General features: G+C 47.3%; 1 protein-coding gene across 1 annotated transcript in view; it reads left to right on the top strand.

The window, feature by feature from the left end:
- The window catches only part of LOC110513667 (dedicator of cytokinesis protein 1), a 527,949-nt gene that overhangs the window by 428,441 nt on the left and 83,563 nt on the right, over positions 1–15,945 (top strand). The window contains exons 35-36 of the mRNA XM_036990103.1: positions 11,420–11,561; positions 12,090–12,171. Of these exons, the coding sequence (XP_036845998.1) occupies positions 11,420–11,561; positions 12,090–12,171 (224 nt within the window). The remainder of the gene's footprint in view (positions 1–11,419; positions 11,562–12,089; positions 12,172–15,945) is intronic.

The following is a 15,945-nucleotide window of genomic DNA, read 5'->3' as shown; positions in this document are numbered from 1 at the left end:
CAGCTACTCTTCCTGGGGTTTATTAGGGATCCCCTTTAGTTCCTATCAAGGCAGCAGCTACTCTTCCTGGGGTTTATTATGGATCCCCATTGGTTCCTGCCAAGGCAGCAGCTACTCTTCCTGGGGTTTATTAGGGATCCCCTTTAGCTCCTATCAAGGCAGCAGCTACTCTTCCTGGGGTTTATTAAGGATCCCCTTTAGTTCCTATCAAGGCAGCAGCTACTCTTCCTGGGGTTTATTATGGATCCCCATTAGTGCCTAGCTACTTGTTGTGTCAGAGGGTCAGCCTCTCACATCGTGTTACTGTCTGACCTAAACCTTCAGCTGGTTTTATTTGTTGTTATCTGCCCACTGTCTTCTGCCATGTGGTGAACAAATGATTGGTCTTCAGTCAACAAAAGTGTATTTTATTCTCACATCCGTACCTGGTCAAGTTACCATGTCAGTGTCCATGTAAATGGAAGGTGGAAAGAGTTGGGGCTATTGATCAGCGTCTGGGTCACTGGTGTCTGGGTCACTGGTGCCTGGGTCACTGGTGCCTGGGTCACTGGTGCCTGGGTCACTGGGTCTGGGTCACTGGTGTCTGGGTCACTGGTGTCTGGGTCACTGGTGTCTGGGTCACTGGTGTCTGGGTCACTGGTGTCTGGGTCACTGGTGTCTGGGTCTCTGGGTCACTGGTGTCTGGGTCACTGCGTCTGGGTCACTGGTGTCTGGGTCACTGGTGTCTGGGTCACTGGTGTCTGGGTCACTGGTGTCTGGGTCACTGGTGCCTGGGTCACTGGTGCCTGGGTCACTGGTGCCTGGGTCACTGGTGCCTGGGTCACTGGTGCTTGGGTCTCTGGGTCACAGGTGTCTGGGTCACTGGTGTCTGGGTCACTGGTGTCTGGGTCACTGGTGTCTGGGTCACTGGTGTCTGGGTCTCTGGGTAACTGGTGTCTGGGTAACTGGTGTCTGGGTCACTGGTGCCTGGGTCACTGGTGCCTGGGTCACTGGTGCCTGGGTCACTGGTGTCTGGGTCACTGGTGCCTGGGTCACTGGTGTCTAGGTCACTGGTGTCTGGGTCACTGGTGTCTGGGTCACTGGTGTCTGGGTGTCTAGGTCACTGGGTATGGGTCACTGGGGGCTGGTGGTTTCTCCATGGTGTTAACGGAGGAAAGTTGTGTCATTGTGACCGACTGTCTCCTGTTCAACATGTTCCTGATTCTCTCACTTTTCCCAAGGCGTGTAATTGATTTCGGTCGTGTTCGAGCTCTCCCGACGCTCCTTTAAGGAAGAGGCCTCGTCTGATCATTCCATTAGGGCTGTTGAAGACCGTGTTCACAAGGCTCCCCTCTAACCCCTTCCTCCTCTAGCAGGGCACAGCATCCATTACAGATTGAACAGCCAGGTGCTGCCTTTGTCTGTCTGGCTGTCTAAAATACCTTTATAGACTGGGTCCATCTATACACAGTCCTCTCTTTGATTCTGTTATCAGCTTTCTGGGGGACAGAGAGAGTGATGTGTGTCTGGAGGACAGAGAGAGTGATGTGTGTCTGGGGGACAGAGAGAGTGATGTGTGTCTGGGGGACAGAGAGAGTGGTGTATGTCTGTTAGGAGGACAGAGAGAGTGATGCGAGTCTGTTAGGAGGACAGAGAGAGTGATGTGTGTCTGTTAGGAGGACAGAGAGAGTGATGTGTGTCTGGAGGACAGCGAGAGTGATGTGTGTCTGGAGGACAGAGAGTGATGTGTGTCTGGGGGACAGAGAGAGTGATGTGTGTCTGGGGGACAGAGAGAGTGATGTATGTCTGTTAGGAGGACAGAGAGAGTGATGTGTGTCTGTTAGGAGGACAGAGAGAGTGATGTGTGTTAGGAGGACAGAGAGAGTGATGTGTGTCTGGAGGACAGAGAGAGTGATGTGTGTCTGGAGGACAGAGAGAGTGATGTGTGTCTGGAGGACAGAGAGAGTGATGTGTGTCTGGAGGACAGAGAGAGTGATGTGTGTCTGGGGGACAGAGAGAGTGATGTGTGTCTGGGGGACAGAGAGAGTGATGTGTGTCTGGGGGACAGAGAGAGTGATGTGTGTCTGGAGGACAGAGAGAGTTATGTGTGTCTGGGGGACAGAGAGTGATGTGTGTCTGGAGGACAGAGAGAGTGATGTGTGTCTAGGGGACACACAGCCGGTCTACTGTAGACTACCTCATAGACTTCTCTACAGCCGGTCTACTGTAGACTACCTCATAGACTTCTCTACATCCTGTCTACTGTAGACTACCTCATAGACTTCTCTACAGCCGGTCTACTGTAGACTACCTCATAGACTTCTCTACATCCTGTCTACTGTAGACTACCTCATAGACTTCTCTACATCCTGTCTACTGTAGACTACCTGATAGACTTCTCTACATCCTGTCTACTGTAGACTACCTCATAGACTTCTCTACAGCCGGTCTACTGTAGACTACCTCATAGACTTCTCTACATCCTGTCTACTGTAGACTACCTCATAGACTTCTCTACAGCCGGTCTACTGTAGACTACCTCATAGACTTCTCTACATCCTGTCTACTGTAGACTACCTCATAGACTTCTCTACATCCTGTCTACTGTAGACTACCTGATAGACTTCTCTACATCCTGTCTACTGTAGACTACCTCATAGACTTCTCTACATCCTGTCTACTGTAGACTACCTCATAGACTTCTCTACATCCTGTCTACTGTAGACTACCTCATAGACTTCTCTACATCCTGTCTACTGTAGACTACCTCAGACTTCTCTACATCCTGTCTACTGTAGACTACCTCAGACTTCTCTACATCCTGTCTACTGTAGACTACCTTCTTGGAGCTAAAGATGCTTTACTTCCTGTTAGAGAAAGGGGGGGGGGGAAGTCGTAAGAAATAAATGACTTCTCATATCTAATTCAGTGAGATGAAAACCTCAGCTTATTAGTATCAGCCCAGAAGTTATCATTACTGATCAGATACTGGAACAAAGACTGTGTCCCAAATGGAAGCCTATACACTATATAGTGCACTTATTTTTGACCAGAACACAATGGGCTTATTCAAAAGTAGTGCACTATATAGGGAAACAGGCTGTGATTTGGGACACGGGAATATGCTGTGCAGTTTTTAAAGGGGACAATGTTCTTTCCCCCCCACGAATAAAATGGCAATTTACCACGGAGCATTAATCTTGTAAGGGCTGGAGAGAGTGTTTTTACCTTAATAGCTGCACAACAACATTAACTAAACTAGATTATTATTGCCAGCTAAAGTGGGTTAGTGTTTTGTGCCCTGGCCTCTACTGATCTCCAGTAAATCACTGATGTTCTGCACCAGATAGCCGTTACCCCTCTCACTGTCCTATTGGATTAGGGATGATAGTCTTTATCCCTCTCTCACTGTCGTCCTAATGGATTAGGGATGATAGTCTTTATCCCTCTCACTGTCGTCCTATTGGATTAGGGATGATAGTCTTTATCGTCTCTCACTGTCGTCCTATTGGATTAGGGATGATAGCCGTTACCCCTCTCACTGTCCTATTGGACTAGGGATGATAGTCTTTATCCCTCTCACTGTCATCCTATTGGATTAGGGATAATAGTCTTTATCCTCTCTCACTGTCGTCCTATTGGATTAGGGATGATAGCCGTTAACCCTCTCACTGTCCTATTGGACTAGGGATGATAGCCTTTATCCATCTCACTGTCCTATTGGACTAGGGATGATAGCCGTTACCCCTCTCACTGTCCTATTGGATTAGGGATGATAGCCGTTACCCCTCTCACTGTCCTATTGGATTAGGGATGATAGCCGTTATCCCACTCACTGTCCTATTGGATTAGGGATGATAGCCGTTACCCAACTCACTGTCCTATTGGATTAGGGATGATAGCCGTTACCCCTCTCACTGTCCTATTGGATTAGGGATGATAGCCGTTATCCCTCTCACTGTTGTCCTCTTGAACTAGGGATGATAGTCTTTATCCCTCTCACTGTCCTTTTGAACTAGGGATGATAATCTTTATCCTCTCTCACTGTCCTATTGCATTAGGGATGATAGACGTTATCCCTCTCACTGTCCTATTGGACTAGGGATGATAGTCTTTATTCCTCTCACTGTCCTATTGGACAAGGGATGATAGTCTTTGTCCCTGGTTAGAGGCGGGTAGCCTAGTGGTTAGAGGCAGGTAGCCTAGTGGTTAGAGGCAGGTAGCCTAGTGGTTAGAGGCAGGTAGCCTAGTGGTTAGAGGCAGGTAGCCTAGTGGTTAGAGGCAGGTAGCCTAGTGGTTAGAGGCAGGTAGCCTAGTGGTTAGAGGCAGGTAGCCTAGTGGTTAGAGGCAAGTAGCCTAGTGGTTAGAGGCAGGTAGCCTAGTGCTTAGAGGCAGGTAGCCTAGTGCTTAGAGGCAGGTAGCCTAGTGGTTAGAGGCAGGTAGCCTAGTGGTTAGAAGCAGGTAGCCTAGTGGTTAGAGGCAGGTAGCCTAGTGATTAGAGGCAGGTAGCCTAGTGGTTAGAGGCAGGTAGCCTAGTGGTTAGAAGCAGGTAGCCTAGTGGTTAGAGGCAGGTAGCCTAGTGATTAGAGGCAGGTAGCCTAGTGGTTAGAGGCAGGTAGCCTAGTGCTTAGAGGCAGGTAGCCTAGTGCTTAGAGGCAGGTAGCCTAGTGCTTAGAGGCAGGTAGCCTAGTGGTTAGAGGCAGGTAGCCTAGTGGTTAGAGGCAGGTAGCCTAGTGGTTAGAGGCAGGTAGCCTAGTGGTTAGAGGCAGGTAGCCTAGTGGTTAGAGGCAGGTAGCCTAGTGGTTAGAGGCAGGTAGCCTAGTGCTTAGAGGCAGGTAGCCTAGTGCTTAGAGGCAGGTAGCCTAGTGCTTAGAGGCAGGTAGCCTAGTGCTTAGAGGCAGGTAGCCTAGTGATTAGAGGCAGGTAGCCTAGTGGTTAGAGGCAGGTAGCCTAGTGCTTAGAGGCAGGTAGCCTAGTGCTTAGAGGCAGGTAGCCTAGTGCTTAGAGGCAGGTAGCCTAGTGGTTAGAGGCAGGTAGCCTAGTGGTTAGAGGCAGGGAGCCTAGTGGTTAGAGACAGGTAGCCTAGTGGTTAGAGGCAGGTATCCTGGTGGTTAGTGCGTTGGACTTGTAACCGAAAGGTTGGCAGATCTAATCCCTGAGTTGACAAGGTAAAAATCTGTCGTTCTGCCCACTGTTCCTACACCGTCATTGTAGATAAGAATGTGTTCTTATTAACTGACTTTCCTAGTTAAATAAAGGTTAAATAAAAAAATATGTATAAATAGTGGACCAGAGCCTTCAAAAGTAGTGCACTACTTATGACCAGAGCCTTCAAAAGTAATGCACTACATAGGGGAAAGGGTGAAATGTGGAATGCGCTTGAGTGTGAAGAAGTGTGGACTTCATTCAGAATCCATATTATATTAAATTATAAAATAACGAACACTTAATGTAATATCAATCCTGGGCTCTCTGCACGAGTCGTTAGGGAAGTAGTCATCGGAGGCTAATTGAGATACATTGTGTTTGCAGTGTTTTTTAGTGTCTTCTTCATGTTACTGTTTTGTATGTCAGTATCTCCCTGCCTCTGGGGGGAGAAAAATTATATTATATTAAAAATATCATTGCATCCAATGAAGGCACTTTGCTTCTCTCCTTCCTTAAGAACACGTTGTAAACATTGCTGCTTAATTCAGCTGATTATGATGTATTTGTATCTAATGTGGAAGGCATTAGGATATTCTGTCATTAAAAAAAAAACTGAACACATGGGAAAAGCGGCATTTCTGGGAAATCGTCATTGGCTTTGATACTCTGATTGGTTAGAGACGAACCAATCGCTGATTAATGGATCAACAGAAAGGACTTCTGGGAAGGCAGTCTGACTGAATGGATCAGGAGAAAGGACTTCTGGGAAGGCAGTCTTACTGAATGGATCAGGAGAAAGGACTTCTGGGAAGGCAGTCTGACTGAATGGATCAATAGAAAGGACTTCTGGGAAGGCAGTCTGACTGAATGGATCAACAGAAAGGACTTCTGGGAAGGCAGTCTGACTGAATGGATCAGGAGAAAGGACTTCTGGGAAGGCAGTCTGACTGAATGAATCAGGAGAAAGGACTTCTGGGAAGGCAGTCTGACTGAATGGATCAGGAGAAAGGACTTCTGGGAAGGCAGTCTGACTGAATGGATCAGGAGAAAGGACTTCTGGGAAGCCAGTCTGACTGAATGGATCAGGAGAAAGGACTTCTGGGAAGCCAGTCTGACTGAATGGATCAGGAGAAAGGACTTCTGGGAAGGCAGTCTGACTGAATGGAGCAACAAAAAGGACTTCTGGGAAGGCAGTCTGACTGAATGGACCAACAGAAAGGACTTCTGGGAAGGCAGTCTGACTGAATGGACCAACAGAAAGGACTTCTGGGAAGGCAGTCTGACTGAATGGATCCGGAGAAAGGACTTCTGGGAAGGCAGTCTGACTGAATGGATCAACAGAAAGGACTTCTGGGAAGGCAGTCTGACTGAATGTATCAACAGAAAGGACTTCTGGGAAGGCAGTCTGACTGAATGTATCAACAGACAGGACTTCTGGGAAGGCAGTCTGACTGAATGTATCAACAGACAGGACTTCTGGGAAGGCAGTCTGACTGAATGGATCAACAGAAAGGACTTCTGGGAAGGCAGTCTGACTGAATGGATCAACAGACAGGACTTCTGGGAAGGCAGTCTGACTGAATGGACCAACAGAAAGGACTTCTGGGAAGGCAAACTGAATGTATCAACAGAAAGGACTTCTGGGAAGGCAGTCTGACTGAATGGATCAGGAGAAAGGACTTCTGGGAAGGCAGTCTGACTGAATGGATCAGGAGAAAGGACTTCTGGGAAGGCAGTCTGACTGAATGGATCAACAGACAGGACTTCTGGGAAGGCAGTCTGACTGAATGGACCAACAGAAAGGACTTCTGGGAAGGCAAACTGAATGTATCTAGCGATCGGTAGAGCAGGGGTATTAAATGAAGTACTTAATTCCTCCGTCTTTCTCTGACTTGTGTTCCGTCTGTTCCTGTAAAGCTGTGGTGTTTCTGTTTATCTCAGCGGCAGTGTTCAGGCTTTCCAAAAATTGTCTGAAAATATTTATCAAACTGTGTTCCAGCACTTTAAAATATAAGCTGTCACGTTCAATCACACCGAGTTCTCTCAGACGTACAGTGGGATCTGTCCCAAACAGTACCGTATTCCTTATAGAGGGCACATTTTGAACAGGTTCCATAGGGCTCTAGTCGAAAGTAGTGCACTACGTAGGGAATAGGCTGCCATTTGGGACACTGGAAAAGCGTCTGAGTTTACTGACTGGGATAAACAAACAAAGTTTCCTCATCTCATACATTTTCAGGTATGTTTTGTCCTCTCCCCTTCAAACGGTGTGTTAGTTTCTACACACTCCTGTGACCTTAAGATGACGGCCTTGACATCTTAAGCACCGATTTAGCCTTGTCGTGTCCTTTACGTTCTTGGCTCATTGACTTTCATGGTTCATTGCTAAGATCATCGTTGGTTGATTGATATGGTTGATTGATATGGTTGATTGATATGGTTGATTGAAATGGTTGATTGAAATGGTTGATTGAAATGGTTGATTGATATGGTTGATTGAAATGGTTGATTGATATGGTTGATTGATATGGTTGATTGAAATGGTTGATTGATATGGTTGATTGAAATGGTTGACTGATATGGTTGATTGAAATGGTTGATTGAAATGGTTGATTGATATGGTTGATTGATATGGTTGATTGATATGGTTGATTGAAATGGTTGATTGAAATGGTTGATTGAAATGGTTGATTGATATGGTTGATTGAAATGGTTGATTGATATGGTTGATTGATATGGTTGATTGATATGGTTGATTGAAATGGTTGATTGAAATGGTTGATTGAAATGGTTGATTGAAATGGTTGATTGATATGGTTGATTGATATGGTTGATTGATATGGTTGATTGAAATGGTTGATTGAAATGGTTGATTGATATGGTTGATTGAAATGGTTGATTGATATGGTTGATTGATATGGTTGATTGATATGGTTGATTGATATGGTTGATTGATATGGTTGATTGATATGGTTGATTGAAATGGTTGATTGAAATGGTTGATTGAAATGGTTGATTGATATGGTTGATTGATATGGTTGATTGAAATGGTTGATTGAAATGGTTGATTGAAATGGTTGATTGATCTCCTGTATGTTTTATCGTGTTGAGCCTAAGTCTACATCGCTAACAAACAGACTTTGCATTCGTTTTCCCACCATGCATTTGGAGATATTTGGATTCCATTTATGGCCCCATAAACCCCTCTGCCGGCAGCATGTTTAAATAATCTATGAATTTCATTCTAGATGCTGTTTGATTTTCTATTCTTCTTCTTATTGACTTCGTCATGACACTAGTTTCTTGGCCGACTGTGTTTTTCCATTTACCAAAAAACAGTAATGAATTATTGACTAGCCGAAGTACGAGAACCGCCGTTTTCTGTTGTTGCTTCTTTTCGCCTCCTCTGTGATAGACTGTGATTTCCTTTCTCTGTCAGAATGGTGCATTCTGGGAGCTGAGTAATGAGCACCATGACATTGAGAGGAACACACACACACGGCGATAGAATGGGAGGCAAGTAGCCTAGCGATTAGAGCGTTGGGCCAGTAACCGAAAGGTCGCTGGTTCGAATACCCAAGGTGAAAAACCTGTCCGTGTCCTTTGAGCACGGCACTTAACCCTAATTGTGTCCAGGGGCTGACCCTGTAGGTAGACCGTCATGGTCAATAAGAATTTGTTCTTAACTGACTCGCCTAGTCAAATAATGAATGTTTTAACGGTAGTGTGTGTGATAGAAGCTCTATCTGAGGTCTCACATGTAATAGACCAGCGATATCCTGGTTTTACTACAGTGTTTCTGATTCTATAGCATAGAATATTCAAAAACAAAATATGCAAATTTTCCCAACCGCAGTGAGTTTCCACCAAACTGAGTTAAAAAAATAAATAAATTGCTGCGTGGTAACATACACATTAGGTCCTAATCTATGGATTTCACATGACTGGGAATACAGATATGTATTTTGTTGGTCACAGATACCGTTAACAAAACGGGCCTCGCAACGGGCCTCAGGATCTCGTCACGGTATCTACGGACAACGCAATTGTGTCCGTTGTCCGTAGCTTGTGCCTGCCCCATACCATAACCCCAAACGCCACTCTGTTCACAACGTTGACATCAGCAAACCGCTCGCCCACACGACACCATACACGTGGTCTGTGGTTCTAAACCCAGTTGGACTAATTGCCTAATTCTCTAAAACGACATTGGAGGCGGCTTATGGTAGAGAAATTAACATTGCATTCTCTGGAAACAGCTCTGGTGGACATTCCTGCAGTCAGCATGCCAATCGCACACTCCCTCAAAACATGAGACATCTGTGGCATTGTGTTTGTGTGACAAGACTGCACATTTTAGAGTGGGCTTTTATTGTCCCCAGCACAAGGTGCACCTGTGTGTAATGATCATGCTGTTTAATCAACTTCTTGATATGCCACACCTGTCAGGTGAATTGATTATCTTGGCAAAGGAAAATCTCACTAAAAGTAATGTAAGCAAAATTGTGCCCAACATTTGAGAGAAATAAGCTTTTTGGAACATTTCTGGGATGTTTTATTTCAGCTCATGAAACATGGGAACAACACTTTACATGTTGCGTTTATATTTTTAGTTCAGTGTAGTTTGCCCATCTTCAATGTTCCCTCTTATTTTGGGGGGGCACTGAGCAAATTTCTGGTCTTATGAGCGGAAACTGGAGGCTGTGTCCTTACAGTTTTAGACAGTAGCCAATAGGCTGTGCCCTTACAGTTTTAAACAGTAGCCAATAGGCTGAACCCTGACAGTTTTAGACAGTAGCCAATAGGCTGTATCCTTACAGTTTTAGACAGTAGCCAATAGCAGAAGGAAGTAGCAGAAGGAAAACATGAGACACTGTTTACTGACGTAGCAGAAGGAAGAGACACTGTTTACTGACGTAGTAGAAGGATGAGACACTGTTTACTGACGTAGTAGAAGGATGAGACACTGTTTACTGACGTAGTAGAAGGAAGAGACACTGTTTACTGACGTAGTAGAAGGAAGAGACACTGTTTACTGACGTAGTAGAAGGATGAGACACTGTTTACTGACGTAGTAGAAGGATGAGACACTGTTTACTGACGTAGTAGAAGGATGAGACACTGTTTACTGACGTAGTAGAAGGATGAGACACTGTTTACTGACGTAGTAGAAGGATGAGACACTGTTTACTGACGTAGTAGAAGGATGAGACACTGTTTACTGACGTAGTAGAAGGAAGAGACACTGTTTACTGACGTAGTAGAAGGATGAGACACTGTTTACTGACGTAGTAGAAGGATGAGACACTGTTTACTGACGTAGTAGAAGGATGAGACACTGTTTACTGACGTAGTAGAAGGAAGAGACACTGTTTACTGACGTAGTAGAAGGATGAGACACTGTTTACTGACGTAGTAGAAGGATGAGACACTGTTTACTGACGTAGTAGAAGGATGAGACACTGTTTACTGACGTAGCAGAAGGAAGAGACACTGTTTACTGACGTAGTAGAAGGATGAGACACTGTTTACTGACGTAGTAGAAGGATGAGACACTGTTTACTGACGTAGTAGAAGGATGAGACACTGTTTACTGACGTAGTAGAAGGATGAGACACTGTTTACTGACGTAGTAGAAGGAAGAGACACTGTTTACTGACGTAGTAGAAGGATGAGACACTGTTTACTGACGTAGTAGAAGGATGAGACACTGTTTACTGACGTAGTAGAAGGATGAGACACTGTTTACTGACGTAGTAGAAGGATGAGACACTGTTTACTGACGTAGTAGAAGGATGAGACACTGTTTACTGACGTAGCAGAAGGATGAGACACTGTTTACTGACGTAGTAGAAGGATGAGACACTGTTTACTGACGTAGTAGAAGGATGAGACACTGTTTACTGACGCAGCAGAAGGAAGACATGAGTTTTGATCAGACCAAGGACTTAACCCCTGTTCTTGGCCGTTTGTATCAGACAATACGTTCACTACATACCAGTAAAGTCATGCAGGTTTACACAATACACAAGATCCAACACCCATTCAACCCTATATCACACTGTGTCTGCAGTGTTATGCCGCCCTGTTGGGCCAGTTCAGTGTGTGTGTGTGATCTGTGTTCGTCACTAGTCCAGCAAGGCAGGGTGAAATTGAGCTGCCTCGGTGGCGAACCCTCACCCCACCCCCCGGAGCCCAGCGTGGCTTCGACTGTGCCACAAAGCATCTTCTGGTGGTCAGACAGAAGTGGTGTAAAACCCCCACAACGTTCTCTCTGTTTTTCTCCTCTCAGAACAAGATGTTCATCTATAGGGGGAAGGAGTACGAGAGGAGAGAGGACTTTGAGGCCAGACTGCTCACCCAGTTCCCCAACGCGGACAAGATGAAGACGACCACGCCGCCCGGCGAGGACATTAAGACCTCTTCCTCACAGTGTATCCTTACCACAGAGATAACAGTCAAGACAGCCAGAAGAGGACTGGCCACACATCGGAGCCTGGTTCCTCTCTAGGTTTCTTCATAGGTTCCGGCCTTTCTAGGGAGTTTTTCCTAGCCGCTGTTCTTCTGCCTCTGCATTGCTCTCTGGGGTTTTAGGCTGGGTTTCTGTACAGCACTGCTGATGTAAAATGGGCTTGATAAAATAAAATGTGACAGACAGACATCAGGAACTATCCCTGACAGTGTATACTTATCACAGAGATTACAGTCAATCAATCAATCAATTATATTTATAAAGTCCTTTTCCCATACATCAGCAGTCTTTACAAAGTGCTTCACCTCCACCATCTACACACGTTAACCCCAACACATTCATCAGACTGGGAGGGTCTAATCATGACTTTAGTTTGTATGGTAGAGCATCTCCTACTTTACAGTAGTGTTCTGTTGTAGTTGACATCATTGTGACCAGTTCGTTTATATTCAACACTTCCATATTTCCTCTTTAACGACTGGGATGGAAGGCATCCAGTGTTTCACCGTCAAGCCTGTTCTAGAACTCCCTTCAAAGTTCCAGAACAAACCCGTCTCTGAGCAGATCGTCAGGTATGTGTCTCTGTCTGTCTGTCTGTCTGTCTGTCTGTCTGTCTGTCTGTCTGTCTGTCTGTCTGTCTATCTATCTATACGGAGGTGTTTACATCATGTATGGGTGGGTTACGTCCGGACTACAGTCCATCTGAGTGACATATAAATGCATATTACTACTTGATGAAAATGTCTTATTTCGTTTCATCCTTTGCATTCTCTGAGTAGTACTGTATCTCCTGTTACATTAGTCCTGAACTAAATGAGATGGAGTCAGGTACTGTATCTCCTGTTACATTAGTCCTGAACTAAATGAGATGGAGTCAGGTACTGTATCTCCTGTTATATTAGTCCTGAACTAAATGAGATGGAGACAGGTACTGTATCTCCTGGTATATTAGTCCTGAACTAAATGAAAACACTCTAGCAGTAGGATAGAGGAGGACACTGGTACAGAACATTGAGAGCAGTAGGATAGAGGAGGACACTGGTACAGAACATTGAGAGCAGTAGGATAGAGGAGGAAACTGGTACAGAACATTGAGAGCAGTAGGATAGAGGAGGACACTGGTACAGAACATTGTGGCAGTAGGATAGAGGAGGACACTGGTACAGAACATTGAGAGCAGTAGGATAGAGGTGGACACTGGTACAGAACATTGTAGCAGTAGGACAGACTCCAGAGGACACTGGTCCAGAACACTGTAGCAGTAGGACAGACCCAGATCACACTAGTCCAGAACACTGAGCACTGGGACAGACCCAGATCACACTGGTCCAGAACACTGAGCACTGGGACAGACCCAGAGGACACTGGTCCAGAACACTGAGCACTGGGACAGACCCAGAGGACACTGGTCCAGAACACTGAGCACTGGGACAGACCCAGAGGACACTGGTCCAGAACACTGTAGCAGTAGGACAGACCCAGAGGACACTGGTCCAGAACACTGAGCACTGGGACAGACCCAGAGGACACTGGTCCAGAACACTGTAGCAGTAGGACAGACCCAGAGGACACTGGTCCAGAACACTGTAGCAGTAGGACAGACCCAGAGGACACTGGTCCAGAACACTGAGCACTGGGACAGACCCAGAGGACACTGGTCCAGAACACTGTAGCAGTAGGACAGACCCAGAGGACACTGGTCCAGAACACTGTAGCAGTAGGACAGACCCAGAGGACACTGGTCCAGAACACTGTAGCAGTAGGACAGACCCAGAGGACACTGGTCCAGAACACTGAGCACTGGGACAGACCCAGAGGACACTGGTCCAGAACACTGAGCACTGGGACAGACCCAGAGGACACTGGTCCAGAACACTGAGCACTGGGACAGACCCAGAGGACACTAGTCCAGAACACTGAGCACTGGGACAGACCCAGAGGACACTAGTCCAGAACACTGAGCACTGGGACAGACCCAGAGGACACTGGTCCAGAATACTGAGCACTGGGACAGACCCAGAGGACACTGGTCCAGAACACTGAGCACTGGGACAGACCCAGAGGACACTGGTCCAGAACACTGTAGCAGTAGGACAGAGGAGGACACTAGTCCAGAACACTGAGCACTGGGACAGACCCAGAGGACACTGGTCCAGAACACTGAGCACTGGGACAGACCCAGAGGACACTAGTCCAGAATACTGAGCACTGGGACAGACCCAGAGGACACTGGTCCAGAACACTGTAGCAGTAGGACAGACCCAGAGGACACTGGTCCAGAATACTGAGCACTGGGACAGACCCAGAGGACACTGGTCCAGAACACTGAGCACTGGGACAGACCCAGAGGACACTAGTCCAGAATACTGAGCACTGGGACAGACCCAGAGGACACTGGTCCAGAACACTGTAGCAGTAGGACAGACCCAGAGGACACTGGTCCAGAACACTGTAGCAGTAGGACAGACCCAGAGGACACTGGTCCAGAACACTGTAGCAGTAGGACAGACCCAGAGGACACTGGTCCAGAACACTGTAGCAGTAGGACAGACCCAGAGGACACTGGTCCAGAACACTGTAGCACTGGGACAGACCCAGAGGACACTGGTCCAGAACACTGAGCACTGGGACAGACCCAGAGGACACTGGTACAGAACACTGAGCACTGGGACAGACCCAGAGGACACTGGTCCAGAATACTGAGCACTGGGACAGACCCAGATCACACTGGTCCAGAACACTGTAGCAGTAGGACAGACCCAGAGGACACTGGTACAGAACACTGAGCACTGGGACAGACCCAGAGGACACTGGTCCAGAACACTGTAGCACTGGGACAGACCCAGAGGACACTGGTCCAGAACACTGAGCACTGGGACAGACCCAGAGGACACTGGTCCAGAACACTGAGCACTGGGACAGACCCAGAGGACACTGGTCCAGAATACTGAGCACTGGGACAGACCCAGATCACACTGGTCCAGAACACTGTAGCAGTAGGACAGACCCAGAGGACACTGGTCCAGAACACTGTAGCAGTAGGACAGACCCAGAGGACACTGGTCCAGAACACTGTAGCAGTAGGACAGACCCAGAGGACACTGGTCCAGAACACTGAGCACTGGGACAGACCCAGAGGACACTGGTCCAGAACACTGAGCACTGGGACAGACCCAGAGGACACTGGTCCAGAACACTGTAGCAGTAGGACAGACCCAGAGGACACTGGTCCAGAACACTGAGCACTGGGACAGACCCAGAGGACACTGGTCCAGAACACTGTAGCAGTAGGACAGACCCAGAGGACACTGGTCCAGAACACTGAGCACTGGGACAGACCCAGAGGACACTGGTCCAGAACACTGTAGCAGTAGGACAGACCCAGAGGACACTGGTCCAGAATACTGAGCACTGGGACAGACCCAGATCACACTGGTCCAGAATACTGAGCACTGGGACAGACCCAGAGGACACTGGTACAGAATACTGAGCACTGGGACTGACCCAGATCACACTGGTCCAGAATACTGAGCACTGGGACAGACCCAGAGGACACTGGGACAGAATACTGAGCACTGGGACTGACCCAGATCACACTGGTCCAGAATACTGAGCACTGGGACAGACCCAGAGGACACTGGGACAGAATACTGAGCACTGGGACAGACCCAGAGGACACTGGTCCAGAACACTGTAGCAGTAGGACAGACCCAGAGGACACTGGTACAGAATACTGAGCACTGGGACAGACCCAGAGGACACTGGTCCAGAATACTGTAGCAGTAGGACAGACCCAGAGGACACTGGTCCAGAACACTGTAGCAGTAGGACAGACCCAGAGGACACTGGTACAGAATACTGAGCACTGGGACAGACCCAGAGGACACTGGTCCAGAATACTGTAGCAGTAGGACAGACCCAGAGGACACTGGTCCAGAACACTGTAGCAGTAGGACAGACCCAGAGGACACTGGTACAGAATACTGAGCACTGGGACAGACCCAGAGGACACTGGTCCAGAATACTGAGCACTGGGACAGACCCAGAGGACACTGGTCCAGAACACTGTAGCAGTAGGACAGACCCAGAGGACACTGGTACAGAATACTGAGCACTGGGACAGACCCAGAGGACACTGGTCCAGAATACTGTAGCAGTAGGACAGACCCAGAGGACACTGGTCCAGAACACTGTAGCAGTAGGACAGACCCAGAGGACACTGGTACAGAATACTGAGCACTGGGACAGACCCAGAGGACACTGGTCCAGAATACTGAGCACTGGGACAGACCCAGAGGACACTGGGACAGAATACTGTAGCAGTAGGACAGACCCAGAGGACACTG

The sequence above is a fragment of the Oncorhynchus mykiss genome, chromosome 1, assembly GCF_013265735.2.
Source record: "Oncorhynchus mykiss isolate Arlee chromosome 1, USDA_OmykA_1.1, whole genome shotgun sequence".
NCBI classification, from domain to species: Eukaryota; Metazoa; Chordata; class Actinopteri; order Salmoniformes; family Salmonidae; genus Oncorhynchus; species Oncorhynchus mykiss.
Note: the sequence above shows the minus strand (reverse complement) of the source record. Positions and strands in the feature narration are given on the sequence as shown.